General features: G+C 39.6%; 1 protein-coding gene across 4 annotated transcripts in view; it reads right to left on the bottom strand.

Moving 5' to 3' along the window:
• LOC127659646 (phospholipid-transporting ATPase 11C-like) overlaps positions 1-16,224 on the bottom strand; it is a 99,500-nt gene extending 83,276 nt beyond the window's left edge. For all 4 annotated transcript variants that reach the window (XM_052149556.1, XM_052149555.1, XM_052149557.1 and 1 more), the window contains exon 1: positions 15,709-16,224. In XM_052149556.1, coding sequence (XP_052005516.1) covers positions 15,709-15,735 — 27 coding nt within the window. In that variant the 5' untranslated portion in view covers positions 15,736-16,224. The remainder of the gene's footprint in view (positions 1-15,708) is intronic.
• Positions 16,225-16,763: the final 539 nt, after the last annotated feature.

Raw genomic sequence — 16,763 nt, 5'->3', positions numbered from 1 at the left:
TCTACATAGAGTCAACCCACGGAAGGCTGCTGGACCAGACAACATTCCTGGCAGAGTGCTCAGAGGATGTGCAGACCAGCTAGCAGATGTTCTTACCGACATCTTCAACATCTCTCTGAGCAGCGCCGTCGTTCCAACGTGCTTCAAGGCCACCACCATCATCCCCATGCCAAAGAAGTCTTCAGTGTCCTGCCTCAACGACTACCGTCCCGTCGCACTTACACCCATCATCATGAAGTGCTTCGAGAGGCTTGTCATGAGGCAGATTAAGACCCAGCTGCCCCCTCACTAGACCCACTGCAGTTTGCGTATCGTTCAAACCGTTCAACGGACGATGCCATCACCACAACCCTCCATCTGGCCCTCACCCACCTAGACAATAAGGACTCATACGTTCGAATGCTGTTCATAGATTTCAGCTCAGCATTCAACACAATCATTCCCCAGCACCTGATTGGAAAGCTGAACCTGCTGGGCCTGGACACCTCCCTCTGCATCTGGATCCTGGACTTCCAGACTGGGAGACCTCAGTCAGTCCGGATCGGGAACAGCATCTCCACCACCACCACACTGAGCACTGGGGCCCCCCAGGGCTGTGTGCTCAGTCCACTGCTGTTCACTCTGCTGACTCACGACTGTGCAGCAATGCACAGCTCGAATCACATCATCAAGTTCGCCGATGACACGACCGTGGTGGGTCTCATCAGCAAGAACAACGAGTCAGCATACAGAGAGGAGGTGCAGCGGCTGACGAACTGGTGTAGAGCCAACAACCTGTCCCTGAATGTCGACAAAACAAAAGAGATGGTTGTTGACTTTAGGAGAGCACAAGGTGAACACACTCCGCTGAACATCGACGGCTCCTCTGTGGAGATCGTCAAAAGCACCAAATTCCTTGGTGTTCACTTGGCGGAGAACCTCACCTGGTCCCTCAACACCAGCTCTATCACCAAGAAAGCCCAGCAGCGTCTCTACTTTCTTCAAAGGCTGAGGAAAGCACATCTCCCAACCCCCATCCTCACTACATTCTATAGAGGGACTATTAAGAGCATCCTGAGCAGCTGCATCACTGCCTGGTTTGAGACTTGCACCGTTTCGGACCGCAAAGCCCTGCAGAGGATAGTGAGGACAGCTGAGAAGATCATTGAGGTCTCTCTTCCCTCCATCAAAGACATTTACAAAAAACACTGTATCCATAAAGCAACCAGCATTGTGGACGACCCCACACACCCTCACACAAACTCTTTACCCTCCTCCCGTCTGGCAAGAGGTACCTAAGCATTCGGGCCCTCACGGCCAGACTGTGTAACAGCTTCTTCCCCAAGCCATCAGACTCCTCAATACTCAGAGACTGGTTTGACACACACGTGTCCTGAGTTGCACTTTAATTACTGTCACTTTATAACTGTCTGCTACCTCAATAACTGCTATGTGCATAGAACATTATCTCATAGTATGTCATGTTTACATTTTTAGAAACTGTCATCTTTTTGCACTACTGAGTACTGGTCGGCGCTGCACTGTCTATTGTCCTGTTCATTGTCAGTAATTTGTTGTACTGTCCTGTACTTTTTGCACATGTTTGCACATGCACTTTATATAGGTATATGTAGGTTTTTTATATAGGTATTTTATTTCGTTGTGTTGTCTCATGTGGTCCTGTGTTGGTCCTTTGTTGTTTTTATGTAGCACCATGGTCCTGGAGGAACGTTGTCTCGTTTTGCTGTGTACTGTACTAACTGTATATGGTTGAAACGACAATAAAAACCACTTGACTTGACTTGACTATGTGTTTTCAACATAAATGTTCAATTCTGTTGGTTCAGGAAGGACGCCATGACAGGCTGCTGGCTCCCACTGTCACTGTTAATTTTTATTTATTTTTTGTTGGAAAAGCACTTCTGTATTAGCTTAAAGCCCTCAAGTTTACATTGATTACTGTATTCTTTCAATTGCTCTAAACAAGTATTTTGGGTGACCTTTTTATTGAATGCTAGACATCAAGTTGTTGTTATTTTAATCTGAAAGAAGAATTACAAGATGCACTTTTTTCAGTAAGCTAGGCCTGTGTGTTTTCAAGGCTTCAAGGTTTTATTGAATGCTAACTCTGACTAAGAATGCATTACTTTGCACTTGTATAGTCTTTTATTTTGGAATTTTAAGAGCAATAAACATATATTGCAATGTTAAGGAATTCATTTTTTTTTCATTGAGATATGTAAATCAACATGTATAAATTGCTATTAGTCAATTAATGGGGAGATAATCGAAATCGAATCGGACTGGAAAAATGAATCGTTAGATTAATCGATGCATCGAAAAAATAATCGCTAGATTAATCGTTTATCCCAACCCTAATCACGATTCATACTCCAAATTATTCTCAAAAGGATCAGAATCGATTCAGAGTTCAGTTTAAATCAAGGCAGAGCAGTGGTGCACGCCAAAGACAGATGTGGAAACAAAGACACGAGTTAAGTGCATACACTAAAGTCAAGTACATAAACAAGACAGTTTGTTGGCCAGCTGTAACAAACACATGACCATTTGTGCCCGAATGAAACCATGATCCCGAAATTCTTTCACAAACCAACGCACATAGCAACAGGAGAGTTTATTCGTGATAAGACGACAGCAAACAACATTAAAGATGATATTGCACCCATCATTGCACTGATTTGAATACAACGGGGGAAAACACAGAAGAAAATAATGACGAGGCAGCGGTTCGGGAGATGTTGGTGATGTTTTCATTCGTGTATTGACTTTTTTATTATACACTGAAAAGCGTTTATTAAATGTTTCCATGGTCCCAGCTTCCTCCTTTCTCATCCTTGAATTGTTATGGGGTCTTGTTTCCTCGACCAAAAGAGTGCATAATATCATCATAGCCTATCCATAGTGACCCTCTTAAATCGTATAAAGGGTAAGATTTCACTCATACATGTCAAATCATGCATCAAGTTAAGTGTTTTGAATGCCTTCACGTCTTTAAAGCTCACAGCACAAATCCAATGACAAGCAAGAAAACCTTAAAACATGTCTTTCAACTTGATATGTGAGATCATAACAAATACACAGACTTTGATGCCATTCAGCAAAGAGTCTCTTCAAATCCTTTTTTCTATAACTCGAGGCATCAAATGCAAACCACAGAACTACTCTGTAATTAAGAAAATGTGGTGAGATTTCATACAAGCAAGAGAACAATCTCTGCTAATCAAGTGTAGCAAGCGTAACGGAGGGAAGCTAGCACCAATGGTGCTAACTCGGGTACAATCATGTCTCTTCCTTTGCACAGTGCATCTTTGGATAAACTAATCTGTTTGACTGCACTGTGGCGTTCATCCCAGAGAGAGAAAGTGAGGGGGAGGGGCAGAGGATGAAGTGATGGTGAAGATGGAGCCATTCTAGATACCGTTCAGAGTCAGATATTTGCATCTAAATGCTGACATGCTTAAAAAAAATCTGCATCTCAGCTCCTGTGGCTCTGATACGATTATCTTTTAATATGCATTGAGCATCATTGATTGTAATTTAGTTCAATTAATTACTGTAAATTCTGTTTGAAGGGACAGAGAAAAAAACAAGCTTTGTCAAAAGAGCTTAACAGCAAAAGGAATCTAATGTGCACTACAGCACATCCAGCTTGCTGAGGCGGCACACGGTTTGAAGCCCAGGGCCGTAGCTTCACTCACATTCACCAGTGAGCAGAGTAAAGATTAATTTCTCTCCCTGCAGCAGACTGATGGTCTGAGAGTTCCAGTGTGGGCTCTGGTTCTCATCAGAGCCAATTATTTAACCAGGAGCCCAGTGTTTGAGTTTTTGGGTGTTAAGAATCTGCAAAATTGATATTTACTTGTCAAATAAGTGGTCTTTAGGAAGCACTGTATAAATAGTGTGGTTTTGCATTCACCTGACTCTGATCGAATGCACATATAAGATGCATTCTTGCAGGCAAAAACAACTTGACAGAGCACAATGAAATGGAACAGAATGCAGGGAGACGTGTTTATTCAAATTGGAATATTTTTAACTTGACACACCTTAAAAATGCAACAACCGTGCGTGATGCTCAAAAAGCAGTGAGCAATGGCAAGACATCCATCAGAATGTGTATGATTGTAGCAGCAGTATTTTAAAGGGTTGACTTTAAAGATGCAACTTTATCATGACAACCGTACTTCAACTCTATCCCAGCATGGCGTGAGCACTCTGCAACACCATAAAAAAAACTAATAATAATATATATATATATATATATATATATATATATATATATATATATATATATATATATATATATATATATATATATATATATATATATATATATATATATATATATATATATATAAACAAAAAGAGAAAAAAAAATCTAGATAAAACTAAATTTCCATCCCTAGTGGGTGTGCAACAAGACTGAGTAATAGGTCCTTTTGCTTTTGCTGGTTTAAGTGGAGTGAAATTTTTGACCGTTGAAGCAAAAGCATCACCAAGAAAAAACTAACACAGCCTTTTTTCCCCTTTCTTCTCTTTCACACACTCAGACTTTACATTACTCTCTTTACACTGTAGCATGAGTACTCTTAGGGTATTGCTGGAGGCTGGGGCACAGGGAATCTCAGGATGAGGCTTTATAAATAAATGGATGAAAGGAATGCATTTAAAGTCCACTAGCCTGGTGACGATATACAGCTGGGAATAGAAGGCGCGCTGTGAGGAGAACTTTTAAAAAACGAGTCACCTAAATTATTTAAGTGGACAAACTGAGTATTCAGCCTTGCTTTTAGAGATAGACCTGATGCTTCTTAATCTGCAACCCCCGGCAGTGGCAGTCAGGCTCTGAGAGCCTGTCAATTAAGACTGGGTAAAAATATTGATTTTCCGATGCTTCACAATCTTAATTTGAAGGATATTGATTTTAAAATCCCAAGATCGATTTCTTACTATATACGCAAATCTCTACAATGGAAGTAAATCACTTGCATATGAGAACAAATTTTGTGCTATGATATTAAAAAAGTCTGTGATTAGCCAACAGCTGGTAAATGTTTATGTTTCACTCACCATTGATTGAGTAGTATATGGCGTTCAGCATCCTTTCTCTGTGTGTTGAGTTAAAGTTTGATTTTACTTGTTCCGCATGTGTCCAAAGACGAGATCCACACATTCTCTTTTAATATCCTCTCTGTTCTTTACAATCAATTGTAAAAAATATTTACATTTAATCACAAATAGCAAGGATGAGGCAAAGAAGCAATCTTTCCAGAACTTCCGGCTTTCTTAAAGACACGGTACCCATTTTTAGCACGTGTTCAATAAATAGTCTAAATTATTCATTACACGACAAAAATGTAATAACATATGCAATATATCATATTTATTAATGGAATACATTTTAAATGCTAAAATGTAACCAAAATGATGAAAAACAAAAAGAATATAATTTGTAAAAATAATATATTTTTGTAATGTTCCTAGATAGGTCTCCTGTGTAATTAACAGAATTAACTGAGAGAATTTCTTCCATATGCAATCAAAAAAAGACAACTGAAATATATCCATATAAATCTATCTAGAATCGAATTTGAATCAAAAGCTTGTGAATTGGAACTGAATCGAGAAATCTGTATCAGTACCCAGCCTTACTGTCTAGTACACAAGTAAGGCAACATGAGGGATACAACAGGTATATCTAAACATGCACTTCCATTTCCTTGACTAGCTTCTGCACTGCTTTCTCTCACCCTCTCTGACTCTGATAAGATGTGTGGTTGAGCCAAACGCAGCTGGCACATTTTCATTATGGGAAGCCGGTGTGCTATGAGCGAGAGAGCGAAAGAGAGAGAGAGAGAGAGAGAGAGAGAGAGAGAGAGAGAGAGAAAAAGTAGTCAGCATAAGCATTTCTGTCTGCCAGCGAGTTCGGGAGGGACAAGACAAATGGCAGCAAAACGGAGCAGGACTCCAATCAATACGTGGCTCTCCTGATGAAACAAGGCCAATAAATCACTGGCCCAGGCAGGCACACCGTTCACCCCCCTCCACTTACCCCCAAGAGTCCAGCAAACCATCAAAATGGTTATCACTGGTGTAACTACCCCTTGCAACAGGTGGTCCGTAACGATTAGGGACCTTTTGTGATGATCAGGTGGGACATTTCAGATGGAACAGAGATCAAGATTCCAGCTAAAGAGCATTTTCAGTTGGTCAAGGGGCTGCAAAACAAATGGAGCCAGGTCGCTATGTGAGCGGAGCAGAGCATTTTCAGAAGTAGAGATTCGGCTATAAGCCTATTTATGTTACGCTTCTGAAGTCAGCATGATATATGGTGAAAAAGCTAAACTACATAAATCAACAATGTTTTGCAATATAGCCTTTTATAAAAGCACCTTAAACACATTGCGTTTATTACTTGCTCATTGTTTGAAAAAGACATCTGTTGGACTTTCTATTCTGTGTTTGGTTGAATCCAGACATTTTAAACAGTTTACAGTCTGCACTTTGGGGTTTAGTTTCCGTAATTTAACAACCATTTTAATGAAAATGTGGATACCATGTTCCCAGAGTCCAGCGGCCTCGGTTTATGATGCTCATGCACTATGCAGACACACAAAGATATGCATTGCTGGCACAGCCAGACTGATTAGCAGCTAGGAAACAATGCAGTGGAGTGGAGCAGGACTGAGTGGTCCTTGGATGACAGTATGCCTGACTACTCATACACATCATGACAAGAGGGATACTGAGAGCCCCTACTGGGCTCAAATCTCAGCAAAACTGAAAACACAACACTAAAGAAACTAGCCATAATTTATATTAAGCAAGTTATCACAGCAGTTCCCTGTGATTAAGGAACATTTGGAATGAGGTAAAACAATGAACACCACCTCAAGAGTTACCTTGTTTAGCTTGTGGGTAGAGAAAAAAGCTTAACAGCTTTTTTAACAAGTCTTCAGAAGCCCAGACTTTAGTGGGACTCATGCCAGCAATAGGACAGAATGCATTTAGTTGTTTTTTGCAAAAAGATAACTAGAAATAAGTGAGCTGAGTGGGTAGTGCAAATGCTCCAAAATGTTGTGTGAATCTGGCTCAGCTTATTTCTCGATTTCCCTGTAGTGCACATTCCTGAATATCCTTCTCTTACCGTTTTCTCTCACCTCTATGCTGTCCAACCAAATACAAGCAAAAAAGAAAAGAGATCTAGAAAGAAAAGAAAAACAATGGACAGATGTTTCACAATATCATAAATAAATTATCACAGATGGTGAAAAACCAAAAGACGTCAAATAGGTTCCATTGCACATCAAACACTTCCATTCTTTCAGGGATAAACAATGGTTAAAAACATCCACACAGCGCCATCTTCAGATCTCCTCAGGGGTTTTCTTCAAAGAGGTAATCTTTCATAAGAGAGTATCATATGCACAAAGCGAAGCTCTCTAACATCACCTTTAACTGTTGAAATGTGAACTGTTCACACACGGTCAGGTGAGACACTGTTTACACTTGGTAGCAAAACGAGTTGTCAGCTTGTGTTTGGATTTCATGATTACTACATTCATGTGTGTATTTCATATACACACTACATCACTGGTACCATTACTGCATGATTATAAAGCGCCGAATTTTTTTTAAAACAATTGATGGTTTCTTTCAATTATACCTACAATTCTAATCTGAGCACAAATGTGAGATTTTTAGCAAAATTCTTTGATGCTTAAGTGGAGTACATGTTAAAAGTGAACTTTGTATGTGCATGCTTCACATGATCAGCATCACTGCATGTTGATATCAGGCACACTAAATTAGATCCGTTAAGTCTTGTGCATGTATTTGCTTCTTCAAAGTTTACAATCAGATGATTTAAAACTCTTGTTTTAATGTAGTAGTCTGACTCTGTTGTCCAGAACACATTAGAATGGATTAGTGTTTATACTACAAATACAATGTGGTCACAAGACTTGCCACAATATCATAATTTTCACACCGGAGCGGTGTTCACATTTAAACCGACTGACACCAGTATTACCACTGGTTGGACGCTAAGTGGTACTATGGGGTAATTTTTGTTATGCAAAAACTGACACAGTAATGCAAGGCAGCTTGATAGAAGTGCCACTAAAATGTGTGTTTATCAACTTTTTGAAAGATGGCTTTTCAACAGCTGTGAAGGGCAACGTCTTGGCAACGAACCTACATCATCCATGCATTCTCTATCATGGGCAACCGGTCAGGTATTTCATTGTCAGGGGAAATAGATCACTTTTTGTGGGTTGTTGCTGGTTTAATGTGCTTTATTACGTTTCATCCCATGTTCCAGTTTAGCTGCTTCGGAAGGGTAACGACTTTGAATGTGTGTGAATATATTTGTTTTGTTCCCTCCTAGGACTGAGCGATGTGCAAGGAATATGTTCACAATATTCATTTATTTATTTAAAATTTTTTTGTGAGAACGAGACTGCATGTCTCCAATCAAACGGCGCCTAAGACGATCCCAAAAAAATTAAAACGGTGCGATATCATCTTCTTGCTAATTTCAGTACCACATTACAGAATGCTGTCATTAGCAAAATGATATGAGATGTGACAGTTGAGATGAAATCAATGACAAATTGAAAAAAAAATATTCTCTGGATTTGGCCAAATGTGATCATTAAACAGCAGAAGAATGTAATTTAATTAAATATTATACAGTCACATGCACTGCACACTACAGAATGAACATGAGGTGCTGCTCTGTTCATCTGCTTCACACACACACACACACACACACACACACACACACACACACACACACACACACACACACACACAAGTGGTTCTTAATTTTCAATGTGTTTATGTGCAGAGATACAAATGACAAGCACGCACATATCTAGAGCTCAGGCTAATACTTAAGTAATTGAGAATTCTGCTTAAAATCTTGCATTAGTGCTTGGATCAAATTTGAGCTGCATTCACAGTTTTTCTGCGCTTTCTTTGACTTTTATAACTTTTTTTACTGTATATTATCTAGGGCTTCCCCCTCATAGTCGACCAAACATTAGTCTTTGAGAAGAGTCTTGGTCGACCAAGTTGTGATTGGTCAGTTGGTCACAGAAGAAAAAAAAAAACTCCACAGGAACACCTGAATTACTGCTGGTTGGACGCTAGGTGTTACTACGGTAATTATCGTTAAGCAGTGTTAGGATTAAGCCTATACATTTATTATTTATTTATTTTAATAAAAAATTCAAATTAAACTGGAAAAAAATTAAGTGCATTTAAAATGTGTGTTTTTTTAAAGATGGCTTTACAACTGTTGTGAATGGCAACATCTCTTTGGAAACTAACCTACTTCATCGGTGCATTCTCTACCGGTCGGGAATATCATTGTCCAAGAAAATACATCCGTGTGTAACCAACCACCTTTCCATTTACCGTCAGGCAAGTATCTGTCTAAACATGAAGGTGGAAATTTACTTACACAAATGAAGACATAAAAACAATTATAAACGTAAAAATAATAGATGATAATAATCACCGAAATATAAGTCATTGTTCGAGGTGAATGTGTTTTTGTATTTTATTTTAATCACAGCTGTATAAGGCTGCAGAGTTGCATTCACAATAAACTGCTCTGTGGAAATAAAGTGAACTGAATACAAAGCACCTCCTGAGCGGAGATGTCTGAGGTCATTTCCAACACTCATAGATGATACTGTTCTTGTGAAAAAAAAAATCAGAAGACAGAAACAAAGAGAGTGAGAACCTTTTACATGCATGTGTTCCATGTGACTGCACACCAATGTACAAACAGTATGTCATACTTGTTCCTAGATGGCTTCTAATCTGTTCTTAATAATAGAATAAAGTGTGTTTCTTCAAGCGAGTGTCTATGGGCAAATTATTGTAATATTAATTTGATAATGATAATAGCCTATTAATACTAAAAATAATTTAATACATTAATGAGAAAGCGAGCCAAATATCATCTTGACATCGTCAAAGGAATCAGCTATTGGCGATCACTTTCTGAGATCATCATCTGTCGACACAATCCTAATGTGCATTTCTCTCTATAAATTAACAAAATGTTCAGACAGCCTCCTTGCTGGTTTTTCCTACATTCAGTATCATTACCGCTTTTGCGCTGCGGCTCGCTTCGTGCGTGGGATTGTACATTTTATAATAAAAGGCTCATTATTAAGGTTTAGTATTTTTCTGTAATGTAGAACAGTGTTAGCAATGTTACTGATTCTTTCTTTACATTCTTTCTCAGCTCTGGAACTTTTTCTGATGCCACCCAACATATAGCCTATATATTCAAGTAATTATAATATCATAAATGTGCGACAAATAGTCGACAAATGGCTTAAACTAACACCAACTAGTCGACTAGGAAAATCTTTGGTCGGGGGCAGCCCTAATATTATCATGCAGTAACAAGTGACATAGTGACTCATGTACAGTGAGGAAAATAAGTATTTGAACACCCTGCTATTTTGCATGTTCTCCCAATTGGAAATCATGGAGGGGTCTGAAATTGTCATCGTAGGTGCATGTCCACTGTGAGAGACATAATCAAAAAAAAAAAATCCAGAAATCACAATGTATGATTTTTTAACTATTTATTTGTATGATACAGCTGCAAATAAGTATTTGAACACCTGTCTATCAGCTAGAATTCTGACCCTCAAAGACCTGTTAGTCTGCCTTTAAAATGTCCACCTCCACTCCATTTATTATCCTAAATTAGATGCACCTGTTTGAGGTTGTTAGCTGCATAAAGACACCTGTCCACCCCATACAATCAGTAAGAATCCAACTACTAACATGGCCAAGACCAAAGAGCTGTCCAAAAACACTAGAGACAAAATTGTACACCTCCACAAGGCTGGAAAGGGCTACGGGGAAATTGCCAAGCAGCTTGGTGAAAAAAGGTCCACTGTTGGAGCAATCATTAGAAAATGGAAGAAGCTAAACATGACTGTCAATCTCCCTCGGACTGGGGCTCCATGCAAGATCTCACCTCGTGGGGTCTCAATGATCCTAAGAAAGGTGAGAAATCAGCCCAGAACTACACGGGAGGAGCTGGTCAATGACCTGAAAAGAGCTGGGACCACCGTTTCCAAGGTTACTGTTGGTAATACACTAAGACGTCGCGGTTTGAAATCATGCATGGCACGGAAGGTTCCCCTGCTTAAACCAGCACATGTCAAGGCCCGTCTTAAGTTTGCCAATGACCATTTGGATGATCCAGAGGAGTCATGGGAGAAAGTCATGTGGTCAGATGAGACCAAAATAGAACTTTTGGTCATAATTCCACTAACCGTGTTTGGAGGAAGAAGAATGATGAGTACCATCCCAAGAACACCATCCCTACTGTGAAGCATGGGGGTGGTAGCATCATGCTTTGGGGGTGTTTTTCTGCACATGGGACAGGGCTGACTGCACTGTATTAAGGAGAGGGTGACCGGGGCCATGTATTGCGAGATTTTGGGGAACAACCTCCTTCCCTCAGTTAGAGCATTGAAGATGGGTCGAGGCTGGGTCTTCCAACATGACAATGACCCGAAGCACACAGCCAGGATAACCAAGGAGTGGCTCTGTAAGAAGCATATCAAGGTTCTGGCGTGGCCTAGCCAGTCTCCAGACCTAAACCCAATAGAGAATCTTTGGAGGGAGCTCAAACTCCGTGTTTGTCAGCGACAGCCCAGAAACCTGACTGATCTAGAGAAGATCTGTGTGGAGGAGTGGGCCAAAATCCCTCCTGCAGTGTGTGCAAACCTGGTGAAAAACTACAGGAAACGTTTGACCTCTGTAATTGCAAACAAAGGCTACTGTACCAAATATTAACATTGACTTTCTCAGGTGTTCAAATACTTATTTGCAGCTGTATCATACAAATAAATAGTTAAAAAATCATACATTGTGATTTCTGGATTTTTTTTTTAGATTATGTCTCTCACAGTGGACATGCACCTACGATGACAATTTCAGACCCCTCCATGATTTCTAAGTGGGAGAACTTGCAAAATAGCAGGGTGTTCAAATACTTATTTTCCTCACTGTATGTCGTCATGAAGGCAAAGACCCTCCCCTCGAAATTTAAGTACAAGTGGTCACATGACGCATGCCTTTGAGACGCATGGTAATGCAAGGTGGGAACAGAAATGCGTCTCGGCTGAACACATGCTATTGGATCACCAAAAATGCATCTTAATACCAGGTGGAAACAGGACCAAAATGTTTTGGACTCCGTTTTCACCTGTATTTAGCACTGCTGCTACCACTGGAGATTCTCAATGTTTCTCTGAAGCCTAACTGAAGCAATTAAACCAATATATGATAATCTATTGTTCAGAGAATATCTAAACAATCCACCAAAAATACACCTGTGCTCAGCACATGCAGGAACAAAAACAACTACTGCAACCTCCTCTTCCATTTACTTTTGATACAACTCAGTGGTCACCTATACAAAAAGGCGGCTCCGGAAAGGTTTCAGCCCAGGACTTCCTTTATGTGTCCATGTTACTTCACCCTCTTTGCAAAAGACATTTTAGCTTGAATGTCTTTCCTCCAGAACTCCCAACCAAAACATAACAGGCCACTGTATTCAAGGCCTGAAAGTACATCAAAGGCAGCTCCAAGATTTAACAATCCTTTTAAAAATTACAACATGTGGCATTTTCCTGTAACAGGCCCCAACACCGCTTTAGCAAAGCCATCTTTAATGAGTTTCTCAAGAACAGAGAATTTGGCAAGGCTCAGGACTCTTGCCCGTACAGACTCTTTCACAAGTAGACCTTGACTTTCCAGTGAAGGGAAGACTTCCCATTAACATGGATGATGGAACTGAAAAGGAACTGAAGAGAGACAGACTGTGATAACAGAACTGTCTGCATCAGTGACAACAGGCACGGTGGCCACACAAACATTATTTATGAGCCGTACAAAAAGATGTTGAAGTAAACACCAGTACAGGGCATGGGAATATGCTGTCTTAAATATTAAAATTTGATGCACTAATTATTGAATCACATTGCATTTTAGAACAAAAACATAATTCCCAATCTTTTTTCTTCCAGTAATTATGTATTAAGAGAAAATTAGACATCTGTCCATTACAAAAGAACAAAGACTATGGAAAAATATTGAGATTTGCTTAGCATCACCCCTTTTGTCAACATATTAAAATGTAGGGATGTGCAGAACTACCAATTTTCAGAATCAAGTGGGTCGGTTGTTTGAATGACTAGTTGACTAGTCGGTGTTAAGGATAATAACGTGTAAGTAGGCTCTGTTATGTTGACATGACCCCGATCGGACCCGTTTCAGAGGGATATACAGATGCTAAGTGCAGTAATAAAATAAATAGGCTAAATAACATCTGCAAAATACTATCAAAGAAACCACGTATGTGCATCCTGAATGCAGAATGACATGCTTCAAATTAACCGGAGTGCTGCAGAGTGATCCTACCTGCACATTCAAAACTGCAAGATAATACTGCCAGTACACATCTAATTAGTTACATAAAGCAGTTTAAAACTTTTTATCGCAACTATTTATATAAGCAGTCAGACAGAATCAGCAAATGACTTTTAATATCTCCATAGTACCTCACAAAAACAGGAGCATTACTCACAGCAGAGGATTTAATGTCCGAAAGTGATAGTCTTGAAATGTATTGATGCAGCACTTTGATTGCTGTAAACCTCTTGCAGAGGGTTTTACCGTTGTTCAGTTTTAAGAACAGCAAGTTACCATAACACAAAAAAACTCGGAAGAAGTTGCGCCTCTTAATATGAGAAATGCCTCCCCCATTAAAACCACCACCTTTAAAATTATTCATGTTAGTAGTTGACCCCACTAATCAACTAGTCATCCAAAAACGGACTAGTTGATTGGTGGGGTTGACTACTAAAAATTATATTTTTAGTGGTGGTGGTTTTAGTCGGCTACCCTGGCACATCACTAATTGAATCCATGTTGTCACAAAACACATATAAAGAGAACAGTCAGATTGAACTAAGGGCCCAAGGTGGATGCAATCTTACGGCACACCCTGAATTGATAAAAATGGCTCTTACATATCCGTCCAGTGGACACTGGGGAATATCGGACCATGCTATAATTAGGCTATATTGGTCTATTTCTGCTGGTGTCTATACTGCTCTCACTGCCAGTAGCAGAATTTAGCATAAAAGCACCATCAGGTTATTGGCGGACAGCACTATAAAAGGAAAAAAGGTAGTAAAGCAGTTCAGCATAAAAGAGGAACCTTTGTGTCAGTGCCACCAGAACAATTGCCTGCCCTGGCCTCATCATTTAACTGCAAACAATTTTTCTCAAATATATAATCTTATGACAGGAATTAAGGGCTAAATGACTGAGGCCATGGACTGACTTATCCAAAAAAGATTAAGCAAGCAAGAATGTAGTTTGTTCACACTGATCAAGACATAACAGAAAGCGCAACGTCATATTGCCCCAACTGAGAGAAGTTAAGTTTAATTTTTAAAGCACATGATCTATGAAAATGTTAAAAGTCAAACAGTTCTGATCCAGCTAAACTATGTGAAGGGGGAAGTTCCCCCCAAACATTTTAACTCATCTGTTATCATTCATATACTTGCCCTCATGTTGCTCAAAACCCAAATTACTTTCTTTCGTGGACCACAAGAGGAGAAATGTTCAATTATGTTCACACGGCTGTTTTTTCCGAACAATAAAAATGAACATCTCCTTTTGTGTTCCACAGAAGGAAGTCGTACAGATCTGGAACAAATGATACGTTTTGCGCATTTTACGTTTTGAATGAATTATACCTTTAAGGATGTAGAAAGCAGAGTGAATTCATTTGTAATGGCACAAATGGGGAGAAATTTGATTACACAAGTATATTTCCAGCCAAGATAAAAAAAAATTAAAAAAAACTTCATCTTAAACCACACATTAAACTTAAAGCGCTCCACCGCCACTGCGCTGATGCTCTGCAAATATTTGGTAGAATTATACACAGGCTGCATCACGTGTCCAAATAAAGTTCCCATCTAAAAGGTTGCGAAGCAATGAAGGGCATTAGGAAATTAATTACTGGATTCAAGTACAACACGTAAAGGGCTTAGCTTGCAAGACTGAGCGGTATAATTTGATTAACGCTCGCTGGAATGCAGCTCAACTTTTAAAATTGGCAGGAAACATCGAAACGCGTTGACTAAAACGATTGTCTACATCACAGCAGAGACGTCGCAAGCGTCTCAAAACCTAGTGTGCAGTCTATATAGGCACCTCACTACTTTTAGAGAGACTTTAACTTCACAAAAATTAGATTAACGCTGTTTAAAGCCATCACATTAATGTTTTGGATGGCTAGCGCGTGTTCCAAAAACAGGTCTCACTTGGCAACAGCTTGTCCATGTTACCAGAAGTTCACTGCATACCTACCTCAAGTAATTGCCGCTTTTAGTGGTGTTAAGAAAGTCTTCAGGTTAGCCAGATCTCGTTTTTCTCGTAGGGTGGTTCTACAACCTTAAAACAGCTTCACATATGTACCATTTAAAATGCGTTATCGATTCAGCTTGATCACAAGCTACGCTTAGGTAACACTACAGCAATTAGACAAGCGACACAAGACGTCTTCAGCCACTTATTAGCTGCCTCTGAAGTAACATGTAAGTGCAAGGCGGTGATACAGGCACGTAGTCTCATACATACCAAGCGGTTCAGTCTCCTCCGTAACATTTTTATTTCTTCGGTCTTCTTTGGTATCCGAAGACACTGTCGAGCAGCGGTTCCTTCTGTTGCAACCAACTACAGGCTAGTTGATCTTGAGGATGAGTAACTTTACATGTATGACGGCAAAATTAGTCCTATTTAGCTATCTATTTTCTAACCTGTTTCCCCGAGATATATGCAATGCGGCGGTGAAGCTACATCGTTTCCATTTTAATTGAATGTTGTCCTCTCTAACCATTCGCATTCTCCTTGTTGGATACTTTTTCCGCGTTGCGTGCGCGCGGAGCTAGTCGCGGGAGCTCCCTGAGCGCGAGGTTGATAGAGTCAACGGCATCCTGCACTCTGTGTGCCCTGTTGCTGAGCCTCCGAATAAAACAGGCTTCACAACATTCGTCTCCCGCACAAGACTACAGAATGACGAGGGGGTAATTGATGGCGATATATTGAAGGTGCGGATTTCCACTCGAGTGTCGCCGCCCCCTCCTCTCTTTCAGATCCCTGTCAAACACATTTTACTCTACTACACGCAAGAGCCGCTACGCCATCAAGCCCCGCCCCTCAGCGCGTCATAACGCACGGTTTAGTGGGAAATGTAGTTTTAGTTATGGACACTTCTTTCTTTCTAATTTTTCCTTTTATAGCAACACTAGATTTCTTTGTTTGTTTGTTTGTTTGTTTATTTCTTTATTATTTTTAGTTAGTTAGTTGGTTAGTTAGTTAGTCACTAGAACAGGGGTTTTCAAATTTTTGATGCCAAGGACCCCAAAAAATTAAAATTAAAAAATTAAAATTAAAATTAAAATTAAATTAAAATTAAAATTAAAATTAAAATTAAATTAAATTATTAAAATCCCTAAAATTATCACATTTTGTTGAGACAAAATACTTATTTGTTATTTTCAGTTTTGTTCAAGGTGATTGAATAAACATTTTTAATAACTGTCCAATAAGTGAAAGGATAGTATTTGGGATAAAAAGCCCCCGTTTCAGGGGTTAAATGCCCCCATAAAATCACAATAGAGATTGCTTTGTTT

The sequence above is a fragment of the Xyrauchen texanus genome, chromosome 19 (assembly GCF_025860055.1).
Source record: "Xyrauchen texanus isolate HMW12.3.18 chromosome 19, RBS_HiC_50CHRs, whole genome shotgun sequence".
Classification (NCBI taxonomy): Eukaryota; Metazoa; Chordata; class Actinopteri; order Cypriniformes; family Catostomidae; genus Xyrauchen; species Xyrauchen texanus.
The sequence above is the reverse complement of the archived record's forward strand: the minus strand, read 5'-3'. Positions and strand labels throughout refer to the sequence as shown.